This window comes from Lithobates pipiens, unplaced genomic scaffold (genome assembly GCF_037356315.1).
Source record: "Lithobates pipiens isolate NorthernLeopardFrog02 unplaced genomic scaffold, aLitPip1_a1.2 Scaffold_28, whole genome shotgun sequence".
Classification (NCBI taxonomy): Eukaryota; Metazoa; Chordata; class Amphibia; order Anura; family Ranidae; genus Lithobates; species Lithobates pipiens.
In genome coordinates, this window is record NW_027507789.1 from 137,678,903 (window position 1) to 137,698,117 (window position 19,215).

Consider the following 19,215-nt stretch of genomic DNA (forward strand, 5'->3'; position numbering starts at 1 on the left):
TTGTTAACAACTTGGGGCGCCATAGAGGAACAAACATCCCACGGGAGCTGAGGCCGCTATTATCAACAGGAGTTCCCTACATTACCCACGGTCTTCACATTCTTTCCTTGGCCACCCACCTGTGCGGCCTCAGATCCCGTGGGATGTTTGTTCCTCTATGTAGACCCCAGTTGTTAAGGGGTTATTTACATTTGTGAAGGGGTTATTTACATTTCATTTGTGCAAACACAATTTTGTGCCTGCAGCAACCCACACATCATTATTTGGTTAATCAACTATGTTTATTTTATTGGTATAATTTGAGAGTTATTAAGTGTTATTTGGTAGCGCAGGAGTTATCCACTAATACATACAAAGATTTTATCAATACTGTTGGTGTCAATTTGCTTTGCTTACATGCACAGTGAACTGGTTAGAAGTAGAGTAACCATCTACATCAGGGGTGCCCAACCTTTTGAAGAGCGAGGGCCACTTAAGCGACTTGGTAACCGGTCGCAGGCCACAATGAGCGGGAGATGGCCTGTCTGTGTGAAAGCTGCATTTGGACAGCGGACACGGACGCAGCCCACGATACTTTTTAGCGGATTGTATTGGAGGTAGAGCACAAGTCGGTTTATGTCTGCCACTACTTAGAGGTGAATGGAGGGTCCAGTTGTTCGGAATGTCGGACTGACCCTGTGAAAGGGGTCCAAGGCTGCTTTCACACTGATGCACTGCGGTTTACCCTCTTTTCTGCAGTTTGCAATAGACTTCTATTATATTCTGTAGGTTTGGTGCACTTTCATAAAGCTCCCCAAACTCACAGGTAATAATAGAAGTCTATGGCTCAGTGCAGGTAACCCGCAGGTAAATTGCTCTGCACCTGCGGATCAGTTTGAAAGCAGTCCAGTAACCACTGCAGAAAAGATATGCCCATATATACACTATGATTTTAGTAATAAACTGAGCTTTAATAACAGTATTCATTCTATTCTATCCCAGAGCAGGAGGTCGCGGGTCACATCAGAGGGCTCCGCGGGCCACATGTGGCCCCCGGGCCACTGGTTGGGCACCCCTGATCTACATGATATAAAACTTTCCGGATCTATTTTTAAAGCATTTGTTGCAGAAATGTCAGAAACATTCGTTCAAGCTGAACTAAATGTCACTGCATGTTTTTGAACAGATTCATTCCACATATCATTAACTCCATCTAGTTGACAAAATGCAGTATAGGGAATATAGGAAATTATACTGCATTTAGATGGAGCTGATGATACAGGGATTAAGTTATTCAAAAACACAGTATGGTGAAATTTTGTTCAGTTTGCAAGAATGTTTCTGACATTCGTGCAACACATGTATTATAAATTGACCCCCAAGTGTTTTAGCTGTATACAAACACAGTTTCAGCACCATGGAGAGTTGTTGCCAGTAGATTCTCTTGTAGAGGGGTCATTATTCTTCACATTTTATATGTGATAGCTGTTTACAGACTGCTCCTGGTGCACATTCCTCCTATCACACGAATGCTCAAAATGACAAATCCTTTGGCATGGCTAGCATTATTTAATCCACATCTTCTGAAGAACCACCCAAGCTGCCACAAACCCGTTTTTTTATTATTATTCTCTATGGAGCAGTATAGCACACATTGCAGAGTAACATAATTACAGTAGAAGAGGGTATATATTCAGGTACTGTACCTGGAAAAGCTGGAGAAGCTCATGGTATCGGAACGGTCAGACATCTCTTTTCGATAACGTCTCTCCATCCGCACGTGATGCTTGCGTTGCAGTTTTGCACAGTCACGAATGCGTTTTTCTGCCTCACGGAAAGCACGGTCCTTCAGTTTGGAAACCAGCTTGGGATTTAAACCAGTCTGCTTGGCTGCAATGGAATCCAGATAACGCACGCACTCCATGTGGCCCTTGGTGGCAGCCATATCTAATGGCGTGTGGTAGTCATTATCCAGACACCAGATGTTGGCCCCGAAAGACACCAGAAAGGACAAGCAATTCAGATGCCCATTGGCAGCAGCCAGATGCAAAGGGGTGTTTCCCCAAATGTCCCATTTATCTGGATCCCCCCTAAAAGAGACACAACAATGGAGATTAAAATGAGGAACATAGATTACAAAGAGCCATCCAACAGGATGACCCTTCTTAGAATTATTTATGATTAGTTTTTTTGATAGAGGTACGTTCCAGTCAGATATGACATTTGCATTAAAACTCACTTAAAATACACAAACTGTCTACTGAATGGCTCTTGTTTTTATACTAGTATTAATCTTGTGCAGATGGCTGCAGATGGCTGCAATGTTACCCAAATTTGTAATGTCCATAGCTATGTAGCTATGTAGCTATGTATGTTTTCTATTTAAAGTGGTTGCAATCCCTTACATATAGCCTAGCCCAGGGATTAAACTAACCCCCTACATACGTTGGACCTGTTTATCTGCAGCACTTGCTTTTTTACAGCCTTCTAAAACATACAGATCAAAGGCTTTTTCTTTGCTCCAGAAGGCAGGGGGTATAGACACATCGCCCTCTACACTCACTTATAGGGAAACATGCACAATTGAGACTGTCAATGTCTTGTTACGTGCCTGGAAATGGGGGTAGGGTATCTCCTGGGATTCTGTGGTGTCAAGATAGACTGTCAGAAATCGAGTACACACTATAGAAGGATATGCATTGTTCGATTTTCATTGCAGAGGTTTACATCCAGTTTAAGTCTAGCTTTTCCTAGAATAGTAGTAAGTACATACAAAGAAAGCAGAGTATTCAAATTATAGAAAGAATACAGATGGATTTACAGTGGAACCTTGGTTTACGAGTAATGCGGTTAACGAACAATTTGAAAGACGAGCAACGTTTAAAAAAAAATCCGGACTGGGTTTGCGAGTGTTGTCTTGCAAAACGAGCAGTTTTAAAGCCAATGGGGTGTGCAGTACCACATTTGGCTAGAGGTGAGGAGGCAATGGTGACACTGGGAATCACTCGGAAACACTTGGAAATACTCTGTGCCCGAGTGTTTCTGAGCCTTTCCGAGTATTTCCGGGGCTCTCCGACACCCCCCACCTCTGGCCACATGCGGTATTGCATGCAATAGAAGTCAATGCGGAACTAATTATCTTTGTTTCCATTGACTTCTATGGGGAAACTCGCTTTGATATGCGAGTACTTTAGATTACAAGCATTTTCCTGGAACGGATTATGCTCATAATCCAAGGTTCCACTGTATTAATACTGAGCCCTAAACACTATTTTTACCTACATTACTATTTGATAAATCAGTTCCAGTGAAGTATATGTAGCCCCAGGCCAGACAATGACATTCCCCAGATGACAGCTATGCTGACCAGGCTGTCATGGCTGCCCTCATACTGCAGCTGTCATTCCCCTCTCTTCAGATGGAAGTGAATTATGTAGAACGTCACAGCCAGAGAGGAGAGAGAAGATACAGGCACTGTCACAGGGTTGTATTTACAGCCACAGCTGCTGAAGGAGATGTGGTGCTGTGAACAAGGCAAAAACTTGTGGAGGAGGTACAGTGCCTAGAAAAAGTATTCACACCCCTTGAGATTTTACACATTTTGTTATAACCAAAAATTTAAACGTATTTTATTGGGATTTTATATGATAGAGCAACACAAAGTGACACATAACTGTGAAGTGGAAGGAAAAGTAAAAGCGAGTAAAATGGTGCATGTGTGGCCGGCGGCCACAATGTCTGCCGGCCACCCACGATTGCGGGCACGAGAGCCAGAACAGGGATTTGTGTATGTAAACATACAAATACCCATTCTGGCAGGAGAGTAGAGACAGATCGTCTGTTCCCAGTAATTAGGAACAGCGATATGTCCCCTCCTTTAGTCAGTTTAATTCCCCACAGTTAAAAACACACATGATCAAACACATTTAACCCCTTGATTGCCTCCTAGTGTTAACCACTTCCCCGCCAGTGACATTTACACAGTAATCAGTGCATTTTTATAGCACTGATCGCTGTATAAATGTCAGTGGTTCCAAAAATGTGTCAAAAGCGTCCGATCTGTCCGCCGCAATGTTGCAGTCCTGCTAAAAATCGCAGATAGCCGCCATTACTAGTAAAAAAAAATCCCCTATTTTGTAGAAGCTATAACTTTTGCACAAACCAAAGAATAACGGAAAATTTATGTCAAATACTTACCGTAATTTTCCTTTCCTGATGGACTCCATGGCAGCCTACGTGTGGGTTTAGTCCCGCCTCCATTACCCTATAGGACGACACTCCCATAAATCTTTGCTCCCTGCCACAGGCCATGTTCGGTAACTATCCTACTCCAGCCATTTGGGAGGGAACTCCTGCTGCCATGGAGTCCATCAGGAAAGGAAAATTACGGTAAGTATTTGACATAAATTTTCCGTTTTCCTGACAGACTCCATGGCAGCCTACGTGTGGGAAATAACTCGCCAAGACACACCCGGGTGGGCAAGAAATGCTGCTTAACAAAGATTTATTTGACACCGTCAACTGACAAAACTTTAACTCCAAAATCAACTGAGGATAAAGCCGCTGGCTCAACACAATAATGAGACATAAAGGTGTGAATGGAAGACCATGAGGCTGCCCTGCATATCACGTCAGGAGCCACATGGCGAGAAGCTGCCCACGAGGTAGAAAGACTTCTGGTCGAATGTGCCGTCACTGCCTGAGGAGGAGCCAAGCCCTTTTCTCTGTATGCCCACTGGATCGCTTGAACTATCCATGCTGCAATTGCCCTGACTGATGCTCTAGTGCCCTTGTTCTTTCCACAGAACAGAACGAACAGGAAGTCCGACTGTCGGAACGGAGCTGTAGCTTCCAAGTAGAGCTTTAAAGAGCGTCCAACGTCAAGAGGATGAATATCTGAGGAATCCGAGGATCTGAATAAGGGTAGAGAGATTTCCTGATTATCATGAAAAACCGAAGTGACCTTAGGGTTTGACCCCAACATTGGAACTAGGACCACTCTGTCCGGAAAAAAGGTTAGGAAAGGCTCCTTGACTCCCAGAGCTTGAATTTCCGAAACTCGTTTCGCTGAGGTGACCGCCACCAGGAACGCGGTTTTCAAGGTAAGTTCTCGGATGGAGAGATCCTTACTGAGCAGAGAAAAGAAGTCCAAGACTAGGGGTAGATCCCATTTAGGGAACCTGGGTTTTCTTTGGGGTCTCAATCTTACAGCACCCTTAAAAAACTGCTGAATAAGAGCATGACTGAACCCCTGTAAAAGCAGAAATAGCTGAAACTTGAACCCGAAGGGAGCTAACTGATAACGGTAAGTCCAGACCTGATTGCAGGAACCCCAACACATCTTGAACTGTGGGTGAAACATAGGAACTGGTTCTGGAGGACATATAATAAACGAACTTGGCCCAGATTCGTTCATACACTTTATTAGTGCTTCTTCTCCTTGCACTTAGGAGAGTGGGGATGGCTTCCTTAGGACACCCTAGAGCTTCCAGCCTTCCCCTCTCAAGAACCAGACCTTCAACCGGAGCTGAGCCGGACATGGATGGAGAACCGACCCCTGGGAGAGAAGGTCCCGCCTGGACGGAAGAGGAACCGGGTCCCGAAAGCTGAGCAGGGACAGGAGAGGAAACCAGGGCCTGTTGGGCCAGTACGGAATTATTGCCAATACTTCTACTCCTTCCCATCTGAGTCTCTTCAGAAATTGGAAGATGATTGGTGTTGGAGGGAAGGCATATGCCTTGTGGAATCGCCATTGTTCTGTTAGGGCATCTATCCCGTAGGCCTGCGGATCCTTGAACCTTGAATAGAACCTTGTTAGCTTCTTGTTGAAACGAGAGGCGAATAGATCCACTTCTGGAGACATTCCCAGGGATAGAACCCACTGGAACACTTCTTCGTGAAGGGTCCACTCGATTTTGTCCAAGTGGACTCGTGAAAGAAAGTCCGCCTGGACATTGAGGACTCCGGGTACATAGGCTGTTGTTAGGTTGGACAGATTCCTCTGGGCCCAACGCATTATTGGATCCACTTCCTTCAGCAAAGACCGACTTCTGGTGCCCCCTTGCTTCCTCACATATGCGACCGCAGTTGTATTGTCCAGCCTGAGGACTACGGATGCACCCACTATCAGATGCGGAAATGCCAACAGCGCTAGGAAGGCTGCTCGTAGTTCCAACACATTCGACACTATTCCCCGAGAGGGAAAGTCCCAAATGCCCTGAGCCACTTCCGACAGACAATGTGCCCCCCAGCCTTTGTTGCTGGCATCTGATGTCACTGAGATCCATTTGATTGGCAGAAGAGAATGACAATTCAGTAGATTCTCCCGACGAAGCCACCAAAGGAGGGAACCTCTCATGGTCTGAGTAACTTCGATGGACTGGGCCTTCTCTCCCGACCATTGACGGAGAAACCCCACCTGAAAGGGGCGCATCCTCCATTGTGCCCACTTCACCATTGGTATAGTAGACACCATGGTGCCAATGATCTTTAGGCAATGAAGAGCACTGAGACGAGATGAGGAGAGAGCTAGGTGGATCCTGTCTCGTATTACTGCAATCTTCTCCTCGGGTAGAGAGATGGTACCTCTTGCCGTGTTGAACAGAGCGCCAAGGAACACGAGAGACTGTGTAGGAACCAACTGGCTCTTCTCTAAATTTAGGAGCCAACCAAATTCTTTGAGGGTTGTAATGACTTGATCCCTGTGGCTCAAGAGACAATCCTTGTCCTGAGCGAGAAGAAGCAGATCGTCTAGATAATGATGAATCCGGATCTTTCTGATTCTCAACAAGGCTACAACTGCCAGAAGGACTTTCGAGAAAGTGCGAGGGGAGGTTGACAGTCCGAAAGGAAGGCAAGTAAACTGTAAATGGAACTGGCCAATGGAAAAACGAAGGAACTGTTGGAACTCCGTGGCCACTGGGACGTGAAAATAGGCGTCTTTGAGGTCTATTGAGACAAGCCAGTCCCCTGGCTGAACTGAATGTTGAATTGTGGAAAGTGTTTCCATCTTGAACTTTTCCTTTTTTATGTAGCAATTTAGATGCGTCAGGTCTATTACGGGTCTCCATGTACCGTTCTTCTTCTGGACCAGGAAAAGAGGTGAATACATTCCCCTGCCGCGCTGGACATCTGGAACAGGAATAGCGGCGCCTTGATCCAATAAAGATTTTATGTAAGCTAAAAGAATTTGTCTTTTTTCTTCCGATTTTGGAATGGATGTGGGAACACATTTGAGTTTGGGTACACTGCTGAACGTCCACGTGTGTCCGGAGGAAACCGTCTTGACGGTCCAAAAATCCTGGATCAAGGCCGCCCAAACGTGCCGAAAGTGGAACAAACGTGCTCCTACCCGGACCGCCTGGACGGGCTTGATCTCAAAAGGACTTAGTCGGCTCCTTCTCCCCCATTGAACTGCTTTTCGCAGACTTCTTGAGAGATGTCTGCCTGGACCTCCAAGATCTGGAAAATTCTCGTCCAGGCCTGTAAGTGTGTGCCTCCCTAGCACGATCTTGAACCTGCTTCCTAGGGAACGATCTTCTTTGACTCTGCAGGCGTCTATCCTGGGGAAGAAACCCCGACTTTCCCCCAGTGGCTCGAGTTATGGCACTATCCAGCTTATTGCCGAAAAGGGAAGAACCGTCAAAAGGAATACGACACCAAACCTGCTTAGAGGCAGGATCGGCCAACCAAGGACGGAGCCAAAGGGCACGCTTGGCAGTTACAGATGAGAGCATAACTTGAGCCACCAGACGGATAATGTCGATCGAGGCTTCTCCCAGGAAAGCTGAAGCCAATCTCATCTCCTGAATGGGAGAACTCCTGGCCAGATCTTCAGAAACATTCCTGAGTGAATCATCAACATTATTGTACCAAACCACCATTGCTCTAGACAGAGCCGCTAAGGCCAAAGCCGGCTTACAGGCCATGCCAGCCGTAAGGTAGATCCGCTTTAGGTCGGAATCAATTCTCCTGTCCAGAGCGTCCTTAAAGGAGACTGTGTCTTCCAGGGGAAGGGTCACATGCCTGCCCAATCGCATTACCGCTGCGTCCACTAGAGGGGGAGACTCCAAATTCTTAACCTCTTCTTCCTTGAAAGGATAAAGTCTCTGAATTTTAGAAAGAAGAGAATTCTTTTTCTCTACCTTACTCCATTCGTCTGAAATCACTTCTCCCAGTTCTGAGAGGAAGGGGAAGCTAATACGCTCTTTCTTCAATTGTTTGAAAAATTTTCTTTGTTTTGCTGGGGCCACTACCGGCTCTTCCCAGTTCAGTGTTTCCTTAATGGCTTTGACCAAGGGAGGGAGCAGGGCAAAGTCAAAACCTGAACCAGACTCTTCCTCCTCAGATTCACTTTCTGAAAGGACAGCAGATGGATGGCTAGGCAACGAGGAATCCCAAGTGTCCTGGGCCTGAGCCTCCCTCCCCGGGGACCTTGGAGACTCTATAGGAGACAACTGGGGGGCTTCAAACTTCTTAAGACTGTCCTTAACCAATCTTTCCACCATAGACCTTAGCTGTTGGTCAGAGTTTCACCTGTCGCTTTGATATAACAGTCATCACAAAGGGACTTGTCAGCAGGAACCTGCGTCTTGCACCCCCAGCATACACCTTCAGCTCCGAGACTTGGGCGAGCTGTTGAAGGGCGGGAAGATTCCCGGCTACGGAGACTGGTTCTCGCAGGAGAATCATGTCGTCTGGACCTGGAAGAGGAATGCCGGCGGTGGGATTTAGACGAATCACTTCCTCGGTGAGAACTTTGTCGTTGAGTAGACCTAGAAGGGCTGTAGAACAAACCAGCAGTGTTAGTGGAACATTCCCTAATGTTCCACTGCTTCCCCCCCCCCGGCAGGTAATCCCAAAAAGAAGTACCTTCTCCGAGGGGGCTGGCCACTAGCAGGCGGTGAGGTATCCACAGGATCCATCAGGGCTGGAGAAAAAACAGCCTAATTTAAATACAGAAAAACAGCAAGGAGGCAGAGAACAAACTGATCCCATAAAGACACATACCTTGAAACAGAAGAATCAAAGCTCAGGGATGATGCTGCAGGCTTCACAAACATCCCAGGGATACTACCAGCTGTTTTCCGTTTTTAAATTCGCCGCCATAATGACGTAACGATTTTCGTCACTAAAACGCTAGTGCGCATGCGCGAAGCCCGCATCGCGCATGCGCGAACCAAGCCTCGTCCTCGCTCCGGTCCCGCGCATGCGCAGAACGAACGAGCGGCGGAACGAGGAAGTAACTGGGCGGCTGGAACGCACGGAAACCAGCCGCCCAAACAAGCCAGATACAACGCACGGCGCTGTATGGGGAAAGAAAAAACGAAGGGACACTGCACACAAAAAGAAAGCAAACAAAACAAATACAGGCTGCCATGGAAAGAAAACGGCTCACCACTCCAGTAGACGGACACCAGCCGAGGTAGGTCCCCACACATGCCGGACTTCTGAGAGGAGGAGGAGGGGAAGATGGGGCAAACAGTCACCTGCTAGTAGCAAGGTTCACGACTTCAAACGCGGTTTCACCTGTCAGTGACTAGGCATACACCTCTTCAGCGCCTCTTCCATATGCCCCTTTTCCATACTCCGCTAGTAGCTAGAGCTTATTGGAAATTTGCGACTTCCAAGTCGCACGGCCGGTCCATAATGCAGAAAAAAGTAAGTCTTCAGGGTAAAAAGACACATGTTAAGTCCTATGAAGGAGGACAAAAAAAGAACACGGCCTGTGGCAGGGAGCAAAGATTTATGGGAGTGTCGTCCTATAGGGTAAAGGAGGCGGGACTAAACCCACACAGGAAATACAGATATTAAGTTTTTTAACCAGAAATATGTAGAAGAATACATATTGGCCTAAACTGATGAAAAAAATTGTTTTTTTTTAAAAAATTGGATATTTATTATAGCAAAATGTAAAAAAATATTGTTGTTGTTTTTTTTTTTTTAATTGTTTCTCTTTTTTTGTTTATAGTGCAAAAAATAAAAACAGCAGAGGTGATCAAATACCACCAAAAGAAAGCTCTATTTGTGTGAAATTTTGGGTACAATGTTGCACGACCGTGCAATTGTCAGTTAAAGTGGCGCAGTGTCGTATCACAAAAATGGCCAGGTCATTATGGGGGTAAATCTTCCGGTCCATAAGTGGTTAAAGAGAAACTGCAGTCTGCTAACATAATTTGTAATAAAAACATCTTTGTCATTCCAAAGCTTCCCTCCAACCACTTTACATATTATTTTATATATACTGTGATCCTCTACTTGCCAAATAGTAGAAATCTCCTTTCACTAAGTCTGGCTGCATCCATTTTAACTGTGGGCAGCTGAAGCTTCTGCCTGTTCACTTCCTGGAGTTACACAGAGACACACCCCCAGCTCTGCAGCCCTGACTCTTTCATTGGCTCTGACTGGGACCCCTGGGGTAATGGGGGGCACCTGCTGTAAAGGGGAACTCTGATTGGGATACCTGATGTATAAGAGGACTCTGATGAGAACACCTGATGTATAGGGGGACTCTGATGAGAGCACCTGATGTATAGGGGGATGCTGATGGGGACACCTGTTGTAAAGGGGGACTCTGACTGGGACCCCTGGTGTAAAGGGGGGCACCTGCTGTAAAGGGGTACTCTGATGAGACCTCTAATGTAAAGGGGAACTCTGATGGGGACATCTAATGTGAAGGAGGTCTCTGATGGTGACATCTGATGTAAAGGAGGACTCTAATGGGACTTCGAATGGAAAGGGGGACTCTGATGGGACATCTAATGGAAAGCGGGACTCTGATGTGGACATCTGATATAAAGGGGGACTCTGATGGGGACAACTGATGTAAAGAAGGACTATGATGGGGACAACTCATGTAACGGAGGACTCTGATGGGGACAACTGATGTAAAGGGGGACTATGATGGGGACATCTAATGTAAAGAGGGACTGTGGTGGGGTCATCTAATGTAAAGGGGTACTCTGATGTAAAGGGCGGTGGGAAGAATGTGTACAATTTCCCTGTGTGCAGGCTTCCTGTCTCTGATCACAGGAAGCCTGAAACTATGAACACTTCTCCCGACCACAACAATTCAAAGAATCCCGTTCTTATTATATGTTTGTGAATCCTTAGTCTGCACTGTTCAGAGAACAAGGCATACCCAGACTATACTACTGTCTTTGTGGACGAGAGATTATCTGCAGGTGTTTGCTTATGGCACCACAAATATGTTGATCAGGCATACAGGGGTGACACGAGCGCACACATGTTAAACCGATAATTTCTTTGCAGAGCGAACACAATCCCACCAGACGGTCGTTCTGTGCATCACACAGGGGCCCTTAGCTGGTGGACATGACCCCACTAGGGATGTCCTCGCGGTTTGCCCGGCGGTCGGTTCGCCACAAATTTTGCGTGTTTGCAGTTTGCGGTTTGCCCGGCGGACTATCGGCACTGTTCGCCCGGCGGACATATGTGTTTACAGTGTGAAAGAACTTTGACCCATGATGATACATCCATCATGGGGTACAGGACAGCCAATTGAGACATTTAAGCACATGGACAATTGAACATTCCCCCTACCTTATAAATAGACCTGATCTGGCGGCCATTTTACATTCTGTCTTATGTCAGTGTAGGGACAGGACGCTGTGTGGAGCAGGGAGAGACTGTAGTGACACAAATCACTAGCTATTAGGTCCACAAAAGTCCTTTTAAGGACTGGTATAGGTGTAGTACAGTCTATAGAGTTCAGTGCACTGCTGTGCTGGTGATTGCAGCTGTCTTTTGCCAGTGTAGGGATAGGACGCTGTGTGGAACAGGGACAGTCAGTTTAATCACTAGCTAGCTATTACTATTAGGTCCACAAAGGTCCTTTTAAGGACTGTTATAGGTGTACAATATATAGGGTGCTGGTGCACTGCTGTGCTGCAGATTACTGCTCGTTTCTGCAGCAGTCTTTTATCAGTGTAGGGACTGAGGGACAGTCTGCAAATCACTAGCTACTAGGTCCACAAAGGTCCTTTTAAGGACTGGTATAGGTGTACAATATATAGGGAGTTGTTGCACTGCTGTGCTGCAGATTACTGCTCGTTTCTGCAGCAGTCTTTTATCAGTGTAGGGACTGAGGGACAGTCTGCAAATCACTAGCTACTAGGTCCACAAAGGTCCTTTTAAGGACTGATACAGGTGTACAATATATAGGGTGCTGGTGCACTGCTGTGCTGCAGATTACTGCTCATTTCTGCAGCTGTCTTTTATCCATGTAGGGACTGAGGGACAGTCTGCAAATCACTAGCTACTAGGTCCACAAAAGTCCTTTTAAGGACTGGTATAGGTGTACTATTTGGTGTGCAGTATATAGGTGTGCAATACACGTATAAAATACTTGCACATATAGAAAGCATAGTATAGTGCATTTCCACTGTGCAGCATTGTGACTGCTGAGCAGTTCTGCAGCGATAATACAAAGAGTAAAAAAAAACGCAATAAAAAAAAATATTATAACTGGTGTGATAGACCAGTGGCCCCCAAAAACGACAGATTGAAGCTGGTGTTATATACCTTCTTCCACATACATACTGCATTTCTCTAGAGACTTTTGTCACAGGGTCATTTAAAAAATGACAGGCAGAGGAAGAGGTAGGCCCTTCCGCAGGGGTGGTAGGGGTAGGGCAGGAGCAACAGGCTTGAGCCAAAGTGGCAAATTGAAGAAGGTGCGATTACGTCAAAGGACGCACCAGACTTGGTTGAGTGGCTCACTCAGCCTTACTCTTCTGCACCCTCCTCATCCTCTCGATCTGCACCCTCTTCTTCACACTCTGCTGTGTGCACCCCCAAAGACACTACCACCAACACCGCCACCACCACCATATACCTTCCGCTTGAGTCACAGGAATTATTTTCCGATCCATATCAAGACAATTCCAATGCGCAGCCACTCTTAGCAGTGGATCAGGAAGAGGAGGTAGCAACAACCGCCACTCAGCAGTCTGATGACAGTACCCAGATCAGCCCAAGGAGGAGGTTGGTCCCCGCTGTTGCTGCCTACTCCAAGATCTCTAATTATAGCAGTGGGGAAGGTGACGTCAATGATGATGTGTCTAGTGATGTCACGTGGGTGCCCACAAGAGAGGAAGAGGAGGGGAGTTCAGAGGGAGATCTGGACCAGCAGATAGGGAGGAGAAGCAGGAAGAACATACATTTAGGGATGGCCGAACGGTTCCCCCGGCGGTCGTTTCGCAGCGAATTTCGGCTGTTCGTCGTCCGCCCGATCGGCGGACTATTGCCGCCATTCGCCCGGCGGACTTTCGTGTTTACTGTGTAAAAGAACTTTGACCTATGATGACACATCCATCATGGGGTACAGGACAGCCAATTGAGACATTACAGCACATGGACACTTGGACATTCCCCCTAACTTATAAATAGACCCGATCCGGGGGCCATTTTACATTCTTTCTACTGTCACTATAGGGAGAGGTTGCTGTGTGGAGCAGGGAGAGACTTCAGTGACCCAAATCGCTAGCTATTAGGTCCACAAAAGTTCTTTTAAGGACTGGTATCATGGTTTAGGTGTTAGATGTAGTTCAGGATATAGGTTTGAGGCACTGCTGTGCTAGTGATTGTTGCAGCAGCCTGAGTGTCTTTTGTCAGTGTAGAGAAAGGGACAGGACGCTGTGTGCAGCAGGGACAGTCAGTTTAATCATTAGCTGTTACTATTAGGTCCACAAAGGTTCTTTTCAGGACTGGTATGGTAATAGGCTTGTACACGTATAATATTCTTTCTTCCAAATATAGAAAGAATATTATACTTGACTGCTGCCCTTCTGCTGCAGTAGTCCTTTATGAGTATAGGGACTGAGGTACAGTCTGCTAATCATTCACAACCTACTAGTTCCACAAAGCTCCTTATAAGGACTGGTAAGGTCTAGGGTACTACAGTACATAGGGTTGAGTGAGGTACAGTCTGCTATTCCTTAAGGACTGGTATAGGTCCACAATATATAGGGTTGAGGTGCACTACTGCTGACTGCTGCCCTATACTGCAGCAGTCCTTTATCAGTATAGGGACTGAGGTACAGTCTGCTAATCATTCACAACCTACTAGTTCCACAAAGCTCCTTATAAGGACTGGTAAGGTCTAAGGTACTACAGTACATAGGGTTGAGTGAGGTACAGTCTGCTATTCCTTAAGGACTGGTATAGGTCCACAATATATAGGGTTGAGGTGCACTACTGCTGACTGCTGCCCTATACTGCAGCAGTCCTTTATCAGTATAGGGACTGAGGTACAGTCTGCTAATCATTCACAACCTACTAGTTCCACAAAGCTCCTTATAAGGACTGGTAAGGTCTAAGGTACTACAGTACATAGGGTTGAGTGAGGTACAGTCTGCTATTCCTTAAGGACTGGTATAGGTCCATAATATATAGGGTTGAGGTGCACTACTGCTGACTGCTGCCCTACTGCTGCAGCAGTCCTTTATCAGTATAGGGACTGAGGTACAGTCTGCTAATCATTCACAACCTACTAGTTCCACAAAGGTCCTTATAAGGACTGGTAAGGTCTAGGGTACTACAGTACATAGGGTTGAGTGAGGTACAGTCTGCTATTCCTTAAGGACTGGTATTGGTCAACAATATATGGGGTTGAGGTGCACTACTGCTGACTGCTGCCCTACTGCTGCAGCAGTCCTTTATCAGTATAGGGACTGAGGTAGTCTGCTAATCATTCACAACCTACTAGTTCCACAAAGGTCCTTATAAGGACTGGTAAGGTCTAGGGTACTACAGTACATAGGGTTGAGTGAGGTACAGTCTGCTATTCCTTAAGGACTGGTATAGGTCCACAATATATAGGGTTGAGGTGCACTACTGCTGACTGCTGCCCTATTCTGCAGCAGTCCTTTATCAGTATAGGGACTGAGAGTTTTGTCACAGGGTCATTTAAAAAATAACAGGCAGAGGAAGAGGCAGGCCCTTCCGCAGGGTTGGTAGGGGTAGGGCAGGAGCAACAGGCTTGAGCCAAAGTGGGAAGTTGCAGAAGGTGCGTTCAATTACTTTAAAGGACGCACCAGACTTGGTTGAGTGGCTCACTTAGCCTTACTCTTCTGCACCCTCCTCATCCTCTCGATCTGCACCCTCTTCTTCCCTCTCTGCTATGTGCACCCCCAAAGACACTACCACCAACAACACCACCACCACCACATACCTTTTGCTTGAGTCACAGGAATTATTTTCCGATCCATATCAAGATATTTCTGATGCGCAGCCACTCTTGGCATTGGATCAGGAAGAGGAGGTAGCAAGAACCGCCACTCAGCAGTCTGACGACAGTACCCAGATCAGCCCAAGGAGGAGGTTGTTCCCCGGTGTTGCTGCCTACTCCGAGATCTCTACTTATAGTGGTGGGGAAGGTGACGTTGATGATGACGTGTCTAGTGATGTCACATGGGTGCCCACAAGAGAGGAAGAGGAGGGGAGTTCAGAGGGAGATATGCACCAGCAGATAGGGAGGAGAAGCAGGAATAACTTACTTTGCACAGGAGGGACAAAGCAGACTGCTAATGTATCAGGAGCGAGTCATCAACCATGTACGGTCACATCTGGCGCTCCCAGGACGCCGGAACATGGCTCCGCAGTGTGGGCTTTTTTTAACGTGTCTGCTGCTGACAATAGCGTTGCCATCTGCAATCTTTGCAGTTAACGCATTAGTCGTGGTAAGCCCAACACCCACCTAGGGATGACCGCCTTAAGAAGGCACATGAGCAGCCATCACGAGCCCAGTGGGAGCAACGGAACACACAAAGCCACACTCCAGGCTCTCACCGTCCAACCTCGTCTTCTACTTCTCCTTCTCCTCTCTCCTCACAAGTGCCCTCCACTCCACCTTCCATCACGCCAAGCTCACGTTTTTCTGCAAAAAGGCAGGCTTCCGTGGGCCTAATGTTCAAGCGTAAAAAATGATGACGCCGGATAACCCTCTTGCCCAACGGTTGACGGCTGGCTTGTCAGAACTGATAGCCCGCCAACTACTGCCATATAAACTGGTGGACTCGGAGGCCTTTCGAAAATTTTTGGCCATTGGAACACCACAATGGAAGGTCCCAGAAAGGAAGTATTTCTCAGAGAAGGGCATCCCAGAGCTATATGGCCATGTTCAGCGGCAAGTGAATGTATCTCTGGCACACAGTGTCGGTGCCAAGATACATCTGACCACAGACACGTGGTCTAGCAAACACGGGCAGGGAAGGTATATCATTTTTACTGCCCACTGGGTGAACCTTCTGACGCCCGTCAAGCATGTAACCTGTGGCACCCATGTAGATTTGGTTTTACCGCCACGGATTGCATGCAGGCCTGGCTCTTCTTCTCCTCCTCCTACTCCTACTCCATCCTCCTCCCTCTCCTCCTTGGCTGACTCCTTCTTTTCCGCTGCTAGCGTCTCTTCCGCTGCGCTGTCCAAGCTCCCCAGAACCTATTCGACATGCCAGGTGAGACGTTGCCATGCCGTGCTGCGTCTGTTGTGCCTGGAAGCCAAGAGCCACACTGGCCCGGCACTCCTTTCAGCTTTGCGTTCACAGACAGATCAGTGGCTAACACCGCTCAATTTGACAGTTGGTAAAGTGGTGTGTGACAACGGTGCCAATCTGCTTAGCGCATTGAAACAGGGCAAAAGTACACACGTGCCATGCATGGCACACGTCTTAAACTTGGTCGTGCAGCGATTCGTTGTCAAATACCCTGGGGTCCAGGACATCTTGCGGCAGGCAAGGAAAATCTTGGCCCATTTCAGAAGATCTTACACGGCCATGGCTCGCCTTGCTGACATTCAGCGGCGACACAATCTGCCGGTCAGACGTCTTATTTGCGATTGCCCAACGCGATGGAACTCAACCTTCTATATGCTTGATAGGCTGCTCCAGCAGAAACGTGCAGTTAACGTCTACCTGTATGAACTCTGTGGCAGAACAGGTTCTGGGGAGCTGGGGTTTTTTTCACCACGCCAGTGGCTGCTCATGCGTGACGCATGCAGACTTCTGCGCCCATTTGCGTCGTGTCATTGATCAAGCTGTGGAGGAGCAGGAGCGGGAAGATGAGGAAGTCGCAATGCTGGATGAATTCCCAGGGGGGCTACTCTATCTGAGACAAGTGAACAACAGGAGTATGAAGAGGAGTCAGAGGAGGATGGTGCCGGGGTGGATGAGGAGGAGCAAGAAGAGCATGCTTTAAACCTTTCTGGGATCCCTGTTCTGCGTGGATGGGGAGAGGAGAATGAAGAGGACGACATTATCCTGGATGATGAGCAGGAGCCAGGCCACCACACCGCTTCCAGTTTAGTGCAAATGGGGGCCTTCATGCTCCAGTGTTTTAATAGGGACCCCCGTATAAAAAGCATAAGGGTCAAGGACCAGTACTGGGTGGCAACGTACTTAGACCCCCGGTACAAACACAAAATGGCGGAAATGTTACCGCCGTCACAGAGGGCTGTCAGAATGGAGCACTTCCAGGCCTTGCTTCGAGAAATGCTGCATTCTGCTTTTGCGTGCGCTGGCAGAGGAGCAATTCCCACTCCCAGAGAAGGAGTTGCGTGTACCAATCGAACAGCGCCTGCAAGAAGACGCCGGTTTGAAGATGTGTTGGTGACTTCGGATATGAGGTCATTCTTTCAGCCGACCTATCGACAGGTGTCATCCGGATCCACCATCAGGGAACGCCTAGACCGTCAGGTGTCCGACTACATCGGGTTAACATCCGATGTGGACGCTCTGAGGAGTAATGAACCCCTGGACTACTGGGTGGGCAGGCTTGACCTCTGGCCAGAGCTGCCCAATTTGCAATCGAACTGTTGACTTGCCCCTCGTCCAGTGTCCTGTCCGAAAGGACGTTCAGCGCAGCAGGGGGGATCGTGACCGATAAGCGTACTCGCCTAGCTCACGACAGTGTTAACTACCTCACATTTCTAAAAATGAATGAGGCATGGATCTCGGAGGAATTCAACACATGTGACCAGTAGACCATGTATATGTCTAGAAACGATTTTTTTAATCGAGCACACAGACCTTCTTTCTTCATTTGGCTCACTTCCTTGTCCAAAAAAAGCACACCATACTATATGCCCGTACCCTCCTGTTTGAAGAGGTTGAGCAGTGTCATATTTCTACTGGGGCTGCTTATTATGAGGGGCTCCCACCATCCCTGTGCTGTGCTGACTTCCTCCTGGGGCTGCTTATTATGAGGGGCTCCCACCATCCCTGTGCTTTTCTAAATTCCTCCTGGGGCTGTACCTCTGCTGTGCATATTATGAGGGGCTCCCACCATCCCTGTGCTATGCTCATTATGAGGGGCTCCCACCATCCCTGTGCTGTGCTGACTTCCTCCTGGGGCTGCTTATTATGAGGGGCTCCCACCATCCTTGTGCTGTGCTGACTTCCTCCTGGGGCTGCTTATTATGAGGGGCTCCCACCATCCCTGTGCTGTGCTGACTTCCTCCTGGGGCTGTACCTCTGCTGTGCATATTATGAGGGGCTCCCACCATCCCTGTGCTATGCTCATTATGAGGGGCTCCCACCATCCCTGTGCTGTGCTGACTTCCTCCTGGGGCTGCTTATTATGAGGGGCTCCCACCATCCCTGTGCTATGCTGACATCCTCCTGTGGCTGCTTATTATGAGGGGCTCCCACCATCCCTGTGCTGTGCTGACTTCCTCCTGGGGCTGTACCTCTGCTGTGCATATTATGAGGGGCTCTCACCATCCCTGTGCTATGCTGACATCCTGCTGGGGCTGCTTACAGTGCAGGTGTCAGTGCTGTATATCACAGTGCTGGTGTGAGTGCTTTATGTCACGCTGCTCATGTCAGTGCTCTCTATCACGGTGCTGTGTCAGTGTTGTATATCACGGTGCTGGTGTCAGTGCTTTATGTCACGCTGCTGATGTCAGTGCTCTCTATCACAGTGCTGGTGTCAGATCACTCTATCACGGTGCAGGTGTCATTGCTGTATGTCACGCTGCTGATGTCAGTGCTCTCTATAACGGTGCTGGTGTCAGTGCTGTATGTCACACTGCTGGTGATCATCTCCTGCACCCTCTTCTTTGCCTACCCTGACCTTCCCTCTCCTCCATTGCCTTCATGCGCTCCACAGTCCTGAATTGTCACAACAATTTCACATATAAAAAAAGAATGCTTGTAGTTGTCGATCCCAGATTCACCTCATACATGTGTTATGTCATTGGCCATGTGGTGGAACTGTGTT

At 47.6% G+C, this 19,215-nt stretch overlaps 1 protein-coding gene across 2 annotated transcripts in view; it reads right to left on the reverse strand.

Annotated features, from left to right (window-relative positions):
- USH1G (USH1 protein network component sans) overlaps window positions 1-19,215 on the reverse strand; it is a 305,716-nt gene that overhangs the window by 104,745 nt on the left and 181,756 nt on the right. For both annotated transcript variants that reach the window (XM_077459598.1, XM_077459599.1), the window contains exon 2: window positions 1,686-2,069. In XM_077459598.1, the coding sequence (XP_077315724.1) occupies window positions 1,686-2,069 (384 nt within the window). The remainder of the gene's footprint in view (window positions 1-1,685; window positions 2,070-19,215) is intronic.